Source organism: Capsicum annuum, unplaced genomic scaffold, assembly GCF_002878395.1.
Source record: "Capsicum annuum cultivar UCD-10X-F1 unplaced genomic scaffold, UCD10Xv1.1 ctg4839, whole genome shotgun sequence".
NCBI lineage: Eukaryota > Viridiplantae > Streptophyta > Magnoliopsida > Solanales > Solanaceae > Capsicum > Capsicum annuum.
Window position 1 is genome coordinate 101,732 of NW_025856092.1, and position 16,611 is coordinate 118,342.

Here is a 16,611-nt window from a genome sequence, read left to right on the forward strand (position 1 = left end):
GTAATCTGTTGTGACAATACAAAACATATCTCTCATCTGTTGAGAAAGATAAATGGTCTGTGCAATAGATCACACTTCTATTGCAACATATGAGTGATCTGTTGGAACAGTTAAATAACCCGTAGCAATGGTTGAATAATCTGTTGCGACAATACAAAATATATCACTCATCTATTGAGAAAGATAAATGGTATATGCAATAGATCACACATCTGTTGCAACATATGAGTGATCTGTCAGAACAGTTAACTAACCTGCAGTAACTACTGAGTAATTTGTTATGACAATACAAAATATATCATTCATCTGTTGAGAAAGATGAATGATCTGTACAACAGGTCACACATCTGCTGCAATACATGAGTGATCTGTTGAAACAGTTATCAACAGTCAATATTATTTAGATTTCTTCCAACATAGGGTCGTCTATAGCGGCAGATGAATGATCAGTTGGAAAAATCAAGTCTTGGACATTTCCTGTTGGAAGAGTTGATAGGATTTTATCTAATAGGAGGTTCATCTGTTGCATCAGATTATTAATTTGGTGGTTCTTCCATTGCATCAGATGGTTAATTAGTTGCATCAGATTTTTATTTGATTTTTAATCTATTGCAATATATGGTTACTTTGTTGCATCAGATAGTTAATCTGTTGTATCAGATGATTAATCTGTTGTATCAGAATTGTAATCTGATGGTTTCTCTGGTGCATCAGATGATTTATCTGTTGTATCATATGACAAATTTGTTGCATCAGATGGTTAATATGTTGCACCAGATGGATAATCTATTAGAGAAAATAGAAAACAGTAGCATGATTTTGTTCAACAAAAAAACAACAGTATCACCATTTTTACCAAGAACAAGAACATAACAAATTTACCCACATTATTGTTTTATTTTTATAAACACAAACAATAAAAATCAAATTTCAAAAAAATGCAACAAACAATAAAAAAACATAATTCACTTCAAAAAGAGAAGAGAAGAAATATCAGAAATTAGGATTTTATTTAGACCGCATTTTAAATTAATGCAACAAATATTGAAATTGTTAACCAATACTATAAGAGAAGTTGGCTCAAGTTCTTCGTTTTCTTCAAAACTGAAAAGGACATAAATTTTTACCTGTGAAAGAAGAAAAGGAACGATGAAGAATTCGAAGCTCTTATGGCCGGAGAGCAAGGCTATCACGTTGTTTGAAGGTTGAAGACAAAAAGAAACTCGAAGCCCAACTATTTATAATCGGATGTTGAAGTCGCCGAGGATTGAAATGAGAAATTTGCAGAACAGTTGGTTGGAAGAGAGTTGAGAGAAGCTATCGAGAGAGGGATGAAAGACAGGTTGATTTGAACTGAAGAGGGAAACTCGAAGCCCAATTATTTTTCGCTGGAGGTGGAAGTCGCCGGGGGTTGAAGGGAGAAATTTTCCAAAACTTTCGGTTGGGTGAGAGTTGAGAGAAGCTGTCGAGAGAGAGGAGAGAGTGGTTGATTTGGATTGAAGAGGGGTGTGGGTTGAGTTGATTTGTATCTTTGAAAAGATTAGAAAGTTTTGAAAATATTAATCAAGTTCACAATTAACTTAATCAAGTTTCCTAATGATGTTTGACCCTTTAAGTTGGTCAATGTCACCAATCCTTCATTCAAGACTTAAAAGACACCTTTCCTTCAATTTTCTTAAACAAACAACGTAACGTGCATGGTATTACCCACAGGTGAGGTCTGGGAAGTAGAGTATACACATCTTACTCCTGGCTCATAGAGATGGAGATATTGTTTTGAAAAACCCTCAGCTAAGTAACATATAACACTTCAATTTGAAAAAGACAATACAGAGGTAGAACAAGGCACAAAAAATAATAGCAAAAAGGTAATAAATCATACAGAACAAAATAATATGATAAACAAAGAACAAGAAGCAACATAAAATAGCATTACTTGAAAAACAAGCGACTAACAAAATAATGCTAAAATTATCTACCCACCAAGTCTACCCTCGTAAGAGAGAGAGACAACCCTCAACAACCTTCTACCCTAATTCGCGATTTCTATATCCTTCTATTTAAGATCATGTCCTTGGTGAGTTGTAGTTGCGTTTTGTTTTGTCTATCAATTCTCCACGATAGTTCATAAAGGAATAGAATATTTAAATTGAGGGGAACTTCGACATAAAAATGGTGAAATTGAAAAGAAGTAGTATGTTTTTCAAGTTGAAAAAAGATATTTCGAAATTTATGAGCTATTTGGAGTAAAAATTGTTTAAAATTTTTGAATTCTAAAACATTGTTTATGTCCAAAAATTTTTTCGAAGCAAAATTTCAAAAATAATAAATTAAAAGATTCATGGCCAAGCGAGCACTAGAAAAGAAAAAATAAGAACAGAAAGAACTGGTGTCTATCTAAACTTGCCAAAAAATATAATTAGGAGTGGCAAATGCGCAGATCAAAATGAGTTAAAAAACGGATATCTAACTCACTTACATTTAACTCAAATAAAAAATGGATTAATCAAAAAATTATTTCAATATCCATATCATCCATTACGTTAGCAATAGTCTGATGAAAACATAAGCTAAAAGTCGAAATAAGTTAAAACTCTAAACTTTTAAGATATAAAAATCATGAAAAATAACTTTACACACAAATAAATATTGATAATATGAATATTCATATTATCTATCTGAATATTCATCTTTTTAATAGACTAGTTTAACCTCACGTATCTCGCATGTGTAATATTTAATTATTTAAAATTAAATGATTTTGTCTATTGCAGAGATTTTTGATGAAATGTAACAAGTTCAAATCATTTTTCAAGTATCCTTCACACTTTAATATAATAATGTAAACATAAACATATATTTTAGTGTAAGCACATATATATTTTACAATCAAAAGTTTTAAGTGGTTGATGGATAATCACTAGTATTGACCATGTCAGATTTTTTTTCTTGATAGTGCTTTTTCTTCTTATTGTTCTATGCAGTTGGATATAGTTTGGGGTATTTACTTAACGTGTAACTTTGATTTCTCTTTCCAATCGTTCTTTATGGAGAGTTTATGCCATGGACGTCGGGGGTGGAATTCCAGATGAATTATGGGGTCTTACCTTCCTCGATGATCTGTACTTGCTTCCTCTAATTGTAGTTTCATCCTATACTTTCGTGTTTTATCTCCTAGCTACTGATAGTTTAGTTACAAATTGAAGAAATTTGACCCAAAGTTACTTGACAGGCATACTGTCCCCATCCATTGGTAATCTGACTAGGATGAAATGGCTGTAAGTCTAATCTATTTCAGTTATTTATGCATAATCGTGATAGCTTGGTATAGCATGTATGGAATAATTTAGATATTTGGTGTATGAAGATTCTTTGGCACCAATGATTTATCAGGGGAGATTGCATAGGAACTTGGATTGTTGACTGAGTTACAATCATTGTCTGTTGGACCCTTGGTTTCATGAGATATCATGTATCAATTTTGTATGAAAAGCATCAATCTTCGTCGTTTCCTCTTCATTTGTTTGTCATTTTCCCGTGTTGCAGAAGTTTTGGCACAAACAACTTCTCTAGGCCTCTGTCTCCAGAGCTTGGAGACTTAACAAAACTGACACAAATATGAGTTATGATGCATTGATTTACATCTTACAAAACCACTACCACGTTATTTTAATTGTTAGATTTTTGCAGTTTGCATGAGAAATTTGTTATCTGTTTATGAACATGATACAAAATCTAGATGGTGTTTTGTTGTTTTAATTTATACATCAAATGCAAGGCCCTGAAAATTATATTAGTAGAGTAGGAAGTTGTTAACGTCTCCACGATCTAATGCAATTTATGTTATGCTTGCTTTATTTTCATTCTAGCGAAGGAGTATAGTTAATTAATGCCTTCTCTGGTTTTCTATATAAAGTAATCATTCCTTATCTGAAAAGTATGATAAACTATGTTAGGTTGCAAATATTTGTCACATGAATTTCACAAAAAATGCAAAATACAACAAGGTCAGACATATAACTCTCATTTTACGTACATTAGTATCGATCTTCCTTGTCCCTTTTTCATTTCGTTTCTCCTTCCATTCTACATACTTGAAGCTTTAAAATTCTAATTTGAACTTGTAACATACAGAAATAGAAAGTAAAGAAAAATAGTACTCTCTCCGTTTCATTTATGTTGGCCCTTATACCAAAAATAGAGTTTTATTACTTACTTCTCGTGCTATTCATAGCATTAAATAACTACATAACTTTAGAGTTACAAAACATCATTAATAAGGTTAGTTTAGTAAAATACACCTCTAATTACCCATAGATTATGTGGAAGGAAGGCACTTTCCAGGGAGGTGGCTTATGCTGTTGAAAGCCTGGCTCATAAAAAGTATTCCAGGTTAGGGGCAAGTAAAAAACAATGATATCCCAATGTATTCCCACAAAGTAGGGTCTGGGAGGGTAGAGTGTACACAGTCCTTACCTTATACCCTATATGTGAGGTACCTTATACCCTATATGTGAGGTATAGAGGTTGTTTTCGGTAGACCCTCGTCTCAAGACAAAAACAGTCTAGAAAAAGACTTAATTGAAGTAGAAGAGACAATAGGTAGTTTAAAAAACACCAGATAGTAGCAGAGTAATACTACAATTGAACTGCACGAAACAACATATAACATAACTTGAAATATTTAGCACACATCTAGACAAGCAGATGCCAAACAATACAACATATACAAATGCATGAGAATTTCCATCAAATATAGGAAATATAAGTTATTTTTGAGGTTTATAAGTTAATTTTTCTCTTGGATAGGCCTTTCTTTGATTGTTGAAATTTCATATGTTCATATGATTTTTGCAAAGTATGAAACTTTTTTCTTATAACGTAATATGTCACTTCTTTATTGCTTATATATCTTTATTTTTAATTATTCTGTCATTTATGTATTTTTTTTTAAATAAAAAACTATTTTGCTGCGTAGTTATGTCAATAGTGCTGGTGTTAGGGCACCAATACCATTGACGTTTGCAAAATTGCGGAACATGGATATGGTGTAAGAGCTTTCTGTCACATGCTCCTTCTCTGGCTTCTTAATTTTTACTTGGACAAATTTATGTAGTAAATCTCACTGGAAACTTAACTATTCACGCTTTTAGGTGGGCTTCAGATAATGCTTTTACATGGAGGATTCTAGATTTCATTAATAGTTGGTCAAGTGTTACTGCACCGTGAGACAACAGCTATTTGAACTATGTCCAGTTTGTTATTCTCTAATTCTTTCAAGAAATATTGTCTTGCCTTTTTCCTACAACATTGGTATATATTATGCCTTTACTGCATCTATTCTCTAGCGTAGTCTGTCTCAGATTTATCTATTGTCATAGGATATTCGAAGGAAATGCATTTTTCTATTGTCGCTAATTGGCTTACTAAGGTAAGCTCCGATTAACCCACAAGCAGATGTCAAACAATACAACATATACAAATACATGAGAGTTTCCATCAGATATAGGAAAATAGAAGTTATTTTTAAGGCGACAATTGCCAGATTTAGCAAGAAACATATTCACCAGAAATATACTCTCTCCGACCCAATTCATGTGGCACTGGTTTAAGAAAGAAAAACTTTTGAAACTTGTGGTCTAAACAAGTCATAAATGTTTTCATTGCTATATATCACATTTCATTAGGGGTAAAGTGGAAAGTGTAAGAGTAAATTGTTTCTGAATGTGGAAAAAGTGTCATTCATGTTGGACAAACCAAAAAGGAAAGTATGTCACATACATAGGGTTAGAGGGAGTATATGCCAATTAGCATTTCCAACCACATTCTTTGTTACTATTTCAAAATTATTTGTGAAGACTTTATTAGTTTCAAGCCCATTTCAGTTGGACACTCTCTTGCTTTCCTAGACTTAGAAATTGTCTGAGTTGGACACTCTCTTGCTTTCCTAGACTTAGAAATTGTCTGTCTTCTTACTCCTTTTCCTTTGTGTGGCAGGTGGTCTGTTCCCATGCATCAGGGGTGACAATTTCAGCCCATATTTGTAAAAAGAGTTCATTTAACCCATATTTAGTGAATTAGATCACTCATATTTTAAATGGATAAATATGGACTTCAACTCATTTTAAAATCTCATACAAATATAGACAAAATGGATAAAATATGGGTACCCATTTAAACACAAAGATCACCCACCTATGCTTAAAGTTTCAGTTTTTTTTCTTTTCTAGTTTCTTTTCTTCTTCTTTTTTTCTTTCTTTTTTCCTTTAATTTACTTTTTTCTTTTTCATTTTTTTTACTCATTCCTTATAATTTCTTTTTTTCTTTCTCATTTTTCATCTATTTTTTATTTTTATTTCTTTTTTCTTTGTATTCTTTTCTTTTCGCTTTTCCCTTTCTCATTCTTATTTCATCATTCGTATTCTCTTGAGACCTACATGGGTTAATAAATATAAGCTTCTAATTATCCCATTTAGCCTATATAATTCATAACATCTCTTATCAATTAAATATAATCCATAGTCTCACTCCTTTATTATTATTTTTTTCTATCTTGTATTTCTCTTTCTTTTTTTTCTTTTTTTTTTCTTTCTTTTTTCCTTTAATTTACTTTTTTTTTCTTTTTCATTTTTTCCTCTTCATTTTTATCATTTTTATTATTTTTTATATTCTTTTTCTCATCTTTTTTTTGTCATTGCATTTTATATTTTTTTACTTTAAACTTATTTATATCATACTATATATTTTAAATAAATTTATTATTTGTATCTGAATAGTTTAGTTGTCAATATGTGCAATTTATCATTTGTATTTATATACAAATAAGTATATGAATTAAAATCAACATGGGTTGTGGTACAGTGGATGGGGCTGCTCCACCCTTAACCAGAGGTCAAGGGTACAACCGAGAAAATTCTGTTGGGAGCGCTCTCACTTTAATGGGCCCTACAACGCCCGATCCGAATTAGTCGGGGCTCCAATGTAGGCACCGAACACCGGATGAAAAACTAAAAAAAGTATATGAATTAATTGTATTTTCTTGAGAATAAAATATATATGGCGGAGGATCCACATAGCCCTCAAATTATAAATGTTGGGCGAATATAAATCAATATGCGCTTATGGTATCTTCATTATCATAAAAAATAAAGAAATCAAAAATAGACAAAAAAGTAGAAAGAGAGGTAAAGTTAGAGATAGAATAGAGAAAAAACGTAAAGAAAGAATTGAAGACAAAAATACAAAAAAAATCAAAAAGAAAAAATAATGAAAAAGGAGAAAAGTAAAAAGAAAAAAGATGATGGTGAAAACAAATATACTGAGTTACGATATTTTAGTCATCATCCATAATTTGTACTCGACTTAACCATTTTCTTCGAAAATAAAAAAAATATAAAATATAAAATAGAACCAAAAAAGAAAAAAATGAGAAAGAAGTAAAAACAAAAAAATAAAAAATAAAAAAAAAGGAGACTAAAAAGAAAAAGGAAAAAAAAGAAAAAAGAAAGAGAAACAAAGGACAGAGGGTAGAGATAGAAGAGAGAAAAAAAAAGAAAAAGAAATGACAAGAAAATGAAAAAAGAAAAATAGAGGCTACATATAGAAGAGAGATAAAAAAAACTAAAAGGAAAAAACTAAAAAAAAAAAAGAAATGGAAAAAAAGTCAAGTTGATATGATATAGAAGTTTTAAGTTTTTGATTTAAGATTTAAATGGATTGAAATCATTTTTACCCAATTCATATTTGACCAAATCCATATTTACCCATATTTATATGGACGAATTGCAATCCAAACCATTTTTGCTCGATCCATATTTAAGCTGTCCAAATCCAATCCAATCCGCCCGTTTGCCACCCCTACTTGCACCGATGCTGGATGAGACATTAAGACCTAAGCTCCTCACTCTTCTTCCATGCATTTTCAGATGTGTTCGTCATTTGCATATTGCTGTGAGATTAGCTGCATATAAATGTATTACAGCTATGGCCATTTCAACGACATTGGATGTGATGGGTTCGGTTATTGAGAATGTGGAGCCTATGTTAGGTGACATTACATCTATACATTCTAAACAAGGAGCTGGCATGCTTGTCAGCTTGCTTGTCCAAGGACTTGGTATCGAGCTGGTTCCATATGGTCCCCTCTTAGTAGTTCCCCTTCTGAGGTGTATGAGTGATTCAGATCATTCTGTCAGACAGAGTGTGACACATAGTTTTGAAACCCTCGTGCCTCTACTTCCATTAGCATGTGGTGTTTCTCCTCCTGTTGGTCTTAGTGAACACCAATCAAGAAGTCAAGAAGATGTTAAATTTTTGGAGCAGCTAATTGATAACTCTCATATTGACAATTACAAACTCTCAACTAAACTAAAGGTGACATTGAGAAGGTAACTCCAGAGCCACTGATTATCTCTCAAGTGTCTGCAATGTGATATTATGATGCTTACATCCCTGTGCTGATCTTATTTAAAAAAACTAATATCTCGATTTCTCACTGCTGACTGCTAGACCTGAATTACCATCTAGATAGAGCTAATTGGATATTGTGTTGCGAGCTTACCATGACACTTAAGACATGCACTTCTAAGTGAGAAGCTGCTACATTTTAAGTCCAGAACATAAAGTCCACACTTTAACATGTAATGAAGAAATAACAGTACAAAAACATATGAAGAAAATTTAAGAGATAGCTCTCAGATATCTGTGTACTACAATTACTTTTTATCACATATTGTCTATAGTCCATCTGTTTCTAAACAGTCAACACAACTTTATCTGTGTTCTTTTGAGAAACATGATAGCTCTTACCAGTTCAGTCAGTTAAATTGTACTTTTCCTGTGATTGATATGTTGTTCAATTTGTCCAACAATTAAGTGTTTTTGTTCAACTTATGTCCCTTAAAAGTTGGATCTGGGTGGGAGGATGCACAAGGAAGCTGGTACTACTTTCCATTCCTTCGAGTCATGGACTAATTTACGCTTTAATCTTCCTCCCATCACATTATCTTGATTTTTCTTTCACAACAAAAAGTTGAATTGAGACTAACTGGCCTCAGATACTTTTGTCCTTTAGACCCTTTGTTCTCACGGTCTGCATTATGTAGGAAAGAGTTCCGGTCATGCTAACTGCATATGTCTCATCAAACTGAGTTCAGAACCAAAATATGCCATAAACTAAAAAAAATATCAAAATATGTCATGTATTTAAAATGTTACCATAGATACTGTGACCCGAGTCCTGTTTAGTTAAAACTCTATGAACAATTTTCTGGTTCACATGTAAGGCAAGAAATTTTCAGCATGGTGAAGTCAAAAAAATTATTTGTATAATTGTTGAGCATAATTTTACTTTGTTTCATTTTGAATGTGTAGGATCAGTAAGGAGGGTCAAATTTGAATGGTGGGCGCCACAACTCAACGTGATCTAGATTGGAGTGAATAATGAAGAATTTTTAAAAAATTTTGATATACGTTTATATACATTTGGTTTTGTGTGGAACTTGATACAAATTTTTATTATGTTTTCTAATTAGTATGTAAAAGACATGTTTTTTGAAATCAAATCTATGCGCTTCAATTATTTATTAGTTAATTGGTGCGTGAGATTATATAAAAATATGTATGTTTATGTAATGTGCTTTTGATGTATACATTTCGATCAAAATAATTATTTTTCAATTAGAAATTACGGACTAACATTTTATACGCCTAATGCCATTTCTGTAAAATGTGGCTTGAACTATCAAATTTTATGCAATATTGCTACACTTCAAAAGTGTGGCTAAAACATGCTTACACTTTACAAGTGTTGTCATAGAGGATGTATAAAAAACTACGTTTTTTAAGTGTGGCTAGTAATAAAGAAAAGGCCACATTTTTTAAGTATTGTTATAGAGCTGCTACAAAAGGCTACGCTTGTGAAGCGTGTCCAATAGTAAAACAAAGACAACGTTTTTTAAGTGTTGTTACATAGGTGTTACAAAGGGCTATGCTTGTGAAGTGTGCCCATAAAGGCAACACTTGCAAGTGTAGCTTTATCAAATAAAAGTGTTGCCAATAACAAGGTGCAAAGCGTGATCTTTATACCTTAATGGCCACACTTTTTAAATGTAGCTGATATGGCAGCACTTGAAAAGTGTGGCCTTTGATCAAAGGTTATGCCTCTTTAGGCCACCCCCAAAAAGTGTTGCCTAAAGTCCGAAAGTATAGCCTTTGATCAAAGGCCACACTTTCTACTATTTTAGGTCACACTTTACAAGAGTGACAATAGAACTAAAATGTTGTAGTGGATGATGGTAATAAGAGAATTTATATCTTATTAAAAATATAAATAATTAATTAAAATATTGAAAGATCAACTTTGTATGTGCATGCATTTTAACCTATCATCTTTTTTACTTTCAAATCTTTTCACTTTATATAAATATAAATAGTACTTCTTTTGGTTAATCATTACAAAATTGGTGTCCAAAGATATCTCTTTCTTATTTTGATATTATAATTCTGAAATTCAGGGCATAATTAAAGTATTTTTAGGCATAAATTTATTTATCCTATTTTTAATAAATATCAGTAATGATTAAATATATTTATATTTAATTTTAAATTTTAACACATAAATCAAGGAAACAAATAGTAAGATCGTAATAAATTCAATTGGAGTTGGTACCTTTAAGAGAGAAGCCAACAACCTCCAATTTTCTTAATCTTCTCCCTCCCTGCATCGATCATGTCTGGTTTAGTTCTCTCCTTATCCTTAAGGTAAGTAATCAACCCCTCTTTTTGTTTTTTTTTTTTCGTAATACATGTTTAAAAACTTTCAACGTTCGTCTTTGATCCTTTTGTCTTGTCCTCCAAAGAATAACCAAGAAAAAATAATGCATTAACTAAAACAATGTGCAAAAAAAGTATTGATTTTCTTAAGACATAACAAACATAGGACTTCAGTCATTTAACATGTCCGTGCATAAAACTGAATTCGACACAAGATCACTATAGTGTTTCATTCCAAAGGATTGGCTCTATCAGACAAGAGCCAAGATAACGTACGGAGTAATTTATGAGATGAGGAGATTACTTTACCTAAATAGATGGTTCTCATTCATAAATACTATCTCTGTGTTTTGATTTTCCTCCCACGAATGTCTTCGAACTCATACGAAGATACCAAGTGTACCGATATACAAAACATACTAAGTATGAATTCAAAGGAAAAATAAGGATCGAAAAGTGACATAGCATTCAAGTTTTTTTATACGAAAATAAGGGTGTCAAGTGAGCCAGGCCGGGTCAATCCAGAATCGGACTGTGAATGTTAGCCGGGTTGAGGGATGGTCCAAATTCGGGCCTGGTTAAACGGGTCGGTTCGATTCCAGGCCCAACAATAATTTTTTTAAAAACAACCCTGAACCGGCCCACTTAACCCAACCCGATCCAACCCACATAAACTCAGTCAAAATTGGTTAAAAATTCGGTCAAAAAAAAAATTCTCCAATATACACTATATATACCTACCTATATACATTTTAAATACGTTAAACAATATATATACACTATATATATAGTATATACTACATTAGAATATAAAAAATATATACACATATACACAATTACACATGTAATCATGTATACGACTATACGTTAGTTAAATATACACATATACTAAATTTGAACCACATTTTACAAGTGTGGCCTATACCATTAAAGGCCACGCTTTTAAAGCGTAACCTTAATTTTTAACTTCTGGCCACATTACTTTTGGCAACGCTTTGAAAGCGTGTTTTTTAATGATGTAGACCACACTTTACAAATGTTGCCAAATCATGATATAATTGACAACACTTATTCACATATATGGCTACATTTTTAAGTGTAATATTATTATAATTTAAAAGGCTACATTTTAAACTTGTGGTCTAAAATTTTCAGTAAAATTTTCTCAATCTCCCTCCCAAGTATTCTAATATCCCTCCAACTTATAATTAATCAAAAAGAGTTGAGGATATTAAAAATAAAAAACCCTACGCTAATTTCACACAGGTATTAAACTTACGGTTGAATAGTACTGAACTAGGTCTCTCCACCGTTGAACAACACCGACACTGGCGACAAAGATGCCGTCGGCTCGAAAGGGAAACAACCAGCGAGGGCGAGGAACGAAAACCACCAGCGAGAACCTAAAGGTGATAGTCAATCTCTCCTTTTGGTCTTTTTTTTTCCTCAATCAGTGAATTTGAACACCCTTTTTGTTGTTTTGTTAATTTTTGAGCTTGGTTTTGAGAATTTGTTGGTTCTTTTGAGTTTCTTGGATTCTGGGAATACCAATTTGGAGTGTGTTGTGATTCTAATTTATACGATTGAAGAGAATGTGAGGTTTTATGAACTGCGTGTAGAAAGCTTTTATTAAACTCAATATTTTTTTTCTTCTTAAAATCTGTAACAAGTCATGGCCTTGATATGCTGAAATGAGTCATCAGGAGACAAACAAGGCGTAGTCGGACTGAAGATTTCGCTGCAGTTTTTCATATTTGTCTCAGTTGCTACATATCTTTTCTCTTGGTTTTTTGTTTTGATTTTTCATTTCCAGGATCTCATGATCCAATTCAAATTTTTTTTTTTTTAAAACAAACTCGAATTACATGGCTTGAGTGAACCTTAGAAACACCCTTTATAGCTCCATGGATCAATACTCTTCGGTCCGAAGTACGCTTAAACTGCTTCAAAGAAGCAATCTTTACATATATACAGATGAATGTTGAAGGTGCTAGGGCTTAATTTTTTTTTCCCTGATGTTCTGAAAGCTATTACTGTCTTCAGGACTCGAATCTTGGAAAACAGTTACATGGGGTTATTGTTAAATTATGGTCTTCATCTTAAATTGAGTTAAGAAATTAAATCGCTGAACTGATCAAACTACTCTTTCTTTCCTCTGCTGGATGCTATTTCATGTTTCCTGGTGTCACTCTCTAAGAAAAAAGGTAGAACGATAGATATATTAAAGCCTAGTTAAGACCAAATGTTGCTATAGAGCTATGGATGTTTTGTTTGGTATCAGTCTTTCTTGTTTTGTGCCTTGGTAGGTATAATTTCTTCAGCTTACCCTGTGATATGCTAAAACCTTTTACAGAACTGCCCTTGGATAAAAAAATGAACAGAACTGAATTTGTACGGGGGGGTGGAGGGGTGGGGCTTATATTTAGTTTTGAGTGAACCTTGGTGCATCCATAAGGTTCCTGTTAGTCTAGATTACCAAATGCCATTCTTTAAAAACCCTTTCCTTCTGCAAGTCATCCATTTTCTTGTATTCACTTGTTTATCGGGGCTTTCCCGCCACTTTAATAAAATCATTGCCTTGTTTTAAAACTGTGAAACTGCCTTTCACTGGGATCATTTGTAAATAGTTGTTTGTGTTGCTACTGTGAATGCCTGCTGGAACATTCTTGGTGTTATCCACAGGTTGTGAAACAACAGATGACTTTGGGGCAGGCTCATTACTTGTAGCCTTTTCCACATTGCGAGTAGTCTGAGAATTGTTAGCAGTCTCTCCACTTCCAAGTAGGTATCCCAATATAATGTTGGTTAGAAATGTTAGTTCATTCATCACCACAATATTATAAATGTTGATTTTTTTTCGAATAACCACCAGTATAATGCTGGTTAGAAATGTCTTTGTTACTGTCACTTATTAATTTTACTTACTTTTTGTTAGGACATTCAGAAAGATCTGAAGAGGCCGATTTAAACTTTGGTTCTGCTTAGCACAAGTGCCATGACTAGGTAAATTTTTTTTATCATCAACCAATACATAATTTTTATAACTTACTCATGGCTGTGAACCTATGACTCAGTGTATATGTGTGTATTTACTATTTAATATCTGACAATATGTGTATGTAGATTTTCAATGAGTTCGGTGCATTCTTGACGTGTTCAAGTGAACATAATAAAGGATTGCTTAAATGGGGTGTTTACATTTTTCTTTATCGCAGAAAATAGAGAATTGTCCTGTGTTACTGGTGCATTTGAGCTTTTGCAGCTTCTAGCCTTTGTATGTTAGCTTATATAGAATAATGTTAGAGGTGATACAACTTAAGATTTTTGTTTTCCCTCCTGTTTTGAAAGTTGTTAATTGCTAGTCCATTTACGTTGGTGAGTATGACACTTGCTTGTAATAATGCCCAAGACTGATGGGTAGAGACCATCAAAAGTAGTTGTTAGTATACAAAGTAGTTTATCAAAATCATATATATTAGTAATGGAAGTTGAAGAAGAGTTATCTAACTTAAAAGGTGTCGGCAGCCGCGTTCGTAACAATACTAGTTCAAACAAATTAGGATAACTAACAATATTACTTCTTGTTGTTGGTATACTCTGCTTCATAATTAACTTGTGCTAATTAATGTCTCTTCTTTTTTTTGTTCAACAACATGAACAAATGTTGGTTTCTTTGATATGTCAACTCACTGTTCAACTTAAAAAGAGCTTACAAATAACTTTATACACTCAATTTAAAGTTATTTGTAAGCTCTTTTTGAGTTGAAGCACCTGGAAATTACAGTCATGTGGGCTTACTTGCAATACACACATATATATCTTTTAGAAAGCTAAAAGAGCTGACCCTTTTACAGAACTACCCTTGGACAAAAAAGGGACAAAAATGAATTTGCTACTGTGAATGCCTGCTGGAACATTCTTAGTGTACATAGGTTGTGAAATAGCAGCTGGCTCATTCATCACAGATTAATAAATAGAGAGATACATAATGTTGTCATTCATCACAAATTAATAAACAGAAAGATACATAATATTGTGCAACTGAGACATATATATCTGCATTTGCTTCATTAACCTCCGTGAGACTATTCAGTACGTCTGTTACGAGCTTAGATAAACAATCTTTTCATTAAGTTTGATCATATTTAGCTTAGACATGTCATTTGGCTGATAACTGGGGATACTTTCATACTGTACTTTTCATCTATATTGCTCGGACTCTTTCCTGCATCTCTTTATATACCTCTGTCAAACAGGCCACATCCTCAAAAATGGTAGTGTACCTCTACTTTTTATTCTGTGTACTTGTGTTGGTAAGGCTAAGTTTATATCATTTGTGTGAATCTAATATTCTTTGCCTCTATTTTCAGTTAGTAAGGATGAAGCAGGCAACAAGTCTAAAGAAAAAAGTTTCAAATCCGAACAAAGCTCAAAGTCCTCTGAAGAATATGAATTCTGTTAGTCAATATCGTTCAAGTGCTGAACTAGTCAAGGAATATGAGATTAAGAGAGAACAACTTTCAAAAGAACACAACGATAAAATTAGGAAATCTCAGTCACCGATGACACATAAAAGAAAGAATCTTGAGGAGTCTGTTGCACAACAAGGAAATAGTATATTGCCTATTAACAAGTCAATGAGCCAATCTTCTACAAGGAAAGAGATTAATGCTTCACATATGATCACTGGAAAAGGACAAATCAAACAACAATTATTTCAACCTCAATCGGGAGAGCCCATTAAAAAGAGAGGAGTCGAATCACCTATGCACAACTTTATGTTCCAAGGATTTTCAAAGGTTGATGTTAATACTTTAGATGTCATTGGAATATCACAAGTTGAACAAGAGAAACAATATGCTATTAAAGAGCTAGAAAACTGCAAATAGGTGAAGAGAAAGTCTGTCCTACCGTCAAGTAGTCTGGATCAGTTTCTAGAAAAACAAGGGATACACATAAGTGGTGGAAAATAACATGATATTGACACAATAAATGGTGTTACAGTTCTGCCCACTGAAGATCTAGATGAACATAATAAACGATTAGATGATCCTGTAGAACAAGAAGAAATTGGTGTGGATGGATGGTTAAATAGTGATGACGATATGAATGTTGATTGTGGTACAAATGGTATGTCTTGAATCCTATAATTTTAGTACTCATTGTATTTGTTTCTTATTTCTTGGTTGTTACATCAATCTAGGAGTGCCACAGAATAAAAATGTTCAAGGACCAATAACATGCAAGGAAATTCATGCGAGAACTTTAGATGAAAGATAGGTGGTGACATTTGACTTAGGAGAAGCAGTGGGACCAACTGACAAGGCAGTTTCTAATTTAAGAAACTTCATAGGAACAGTAGGAAGGAATCCTAGATTTATCAACTTGTTGTACACTAGTTGGCATGCTGTTCCAGATGAAACTAAAAAACGCATGTGGGATTATGTCAATGTAAGAAAAATTAATATTTGAGATTGTACATATATTATGTTTATTACTAACCGAATCTTAATATATTTATTTTGTATAGTCAAAATTTCTGATTCCAAAGGAAGGACAGAAGTGGGTGATGCATGGTCTTCGTGATGCTTGGAGGGGATTCAAGAGAGAAGTTAAACGGAGATGTTCTGATAAAAGACTTACTGTTGAAGAAATGCTAGAAAAACGTCCCGCTGGCGTTCCATCTGTTCACTTACGTCAGTTGATCGAGTATTGGAAGCTTTCAGAAGTTGAAGTAAGATTAAAATAATGCATATAACTCTTGACATATTTTTCATATTTAATTTATGTTCTCTTTTTTAGGCCTTGAGCGAGGTAAATTCTCAAAATAGGAAAAAA

At 32.7% G+C, this 16,611-nt stretch overlaps 2 protein-coding genes across 2 annotated transcripts; both read left to right on the forward strand.

Moving 5' to 3' along the window:
- Positions 1-7,921: 7,921 nt before the first annotated feature.
- LOC107857321 (TATA-binding protein-associated factor BTAF1-like) lies at positions 7,922-9,587 on the forward strand. Its single transcript, XM_016702227.2, has 2 exons — positions 7,922-8,387; positions 9,373-9,587. Exons 1-2 carry the CDS (start codon positions 7,984-7,986, stop codon positions 9,395-9,397), a joined length of 429 nt encoding a protein of 142 aa, XP_016557713.2. The 5' UTR covers positions 7,922-7,983; the 3' UTR covers positions 9,398-9,587.
- Positions 9,588-15,152: 5,565 nt separating this feature from the next.
- On the forward strand, positions 15,153-16,522 carry LOC107862331. The gene is made up of 4 exons (XM_047403813.1): positions 15,153-15,654; positions 15,778-15,903; positions 16,073-16,224; positions 16,304-16,522. The coding sequence occupies exons 1-4, from the start codon at positions 15,153-15,155 to the stop codon at positions 16,520-16,522; spliced, it is 999 nt and encodes a 332-aa protein (XP_047259769.1).
- The last annotated feature ends 89 nt before the right edge of the window (positions 16,523-16,611 follow it).

What these genes read in the sequence shown, in the direction of transcription:
- LOC107857321 (XM_016702227.2), top strand. Translation starts at nt 7,984, where the DNA reads ATGGCCATTTCAACGACATTGGATGTGATGGGTTCGGTTATTGAGAAT. An exon ending in CTAAAGGTGACATTGAGAAG is followed by an intron (nt 8,388 to 9,372) that starts GTAACTCCAGAG and finishes TTGAATGTGTAG; the next exon opens with GATCAGTAAGGAGGGTCAAA.
- LOC107862331 (XM_047403813.1), top strand. Translation starts at nt 15,153, where the DNA reads ATGAAGCAGGCAACAAGTCTAAAGAAAAAAGTTTCAAATCCGAACAAA. An exon ending in TATTAAAGAGCTAGAAAACT is followed by an intron (nt 15,655 to 15,777) that starts GCAAATAGGTGA and finishes ATGGTGTTACAG; the next exon opens with TTCTGCCCACTGAAGATCTA. An exon ending in TGTTGATTGTGGTACAAATG is followed by an intron (nt 15,904 to 16,072) that starts GTATGTCTTGAA and finishes CATTTGACTTAG; the next exon opens with GAGAAGCAGTGGGACCAACT.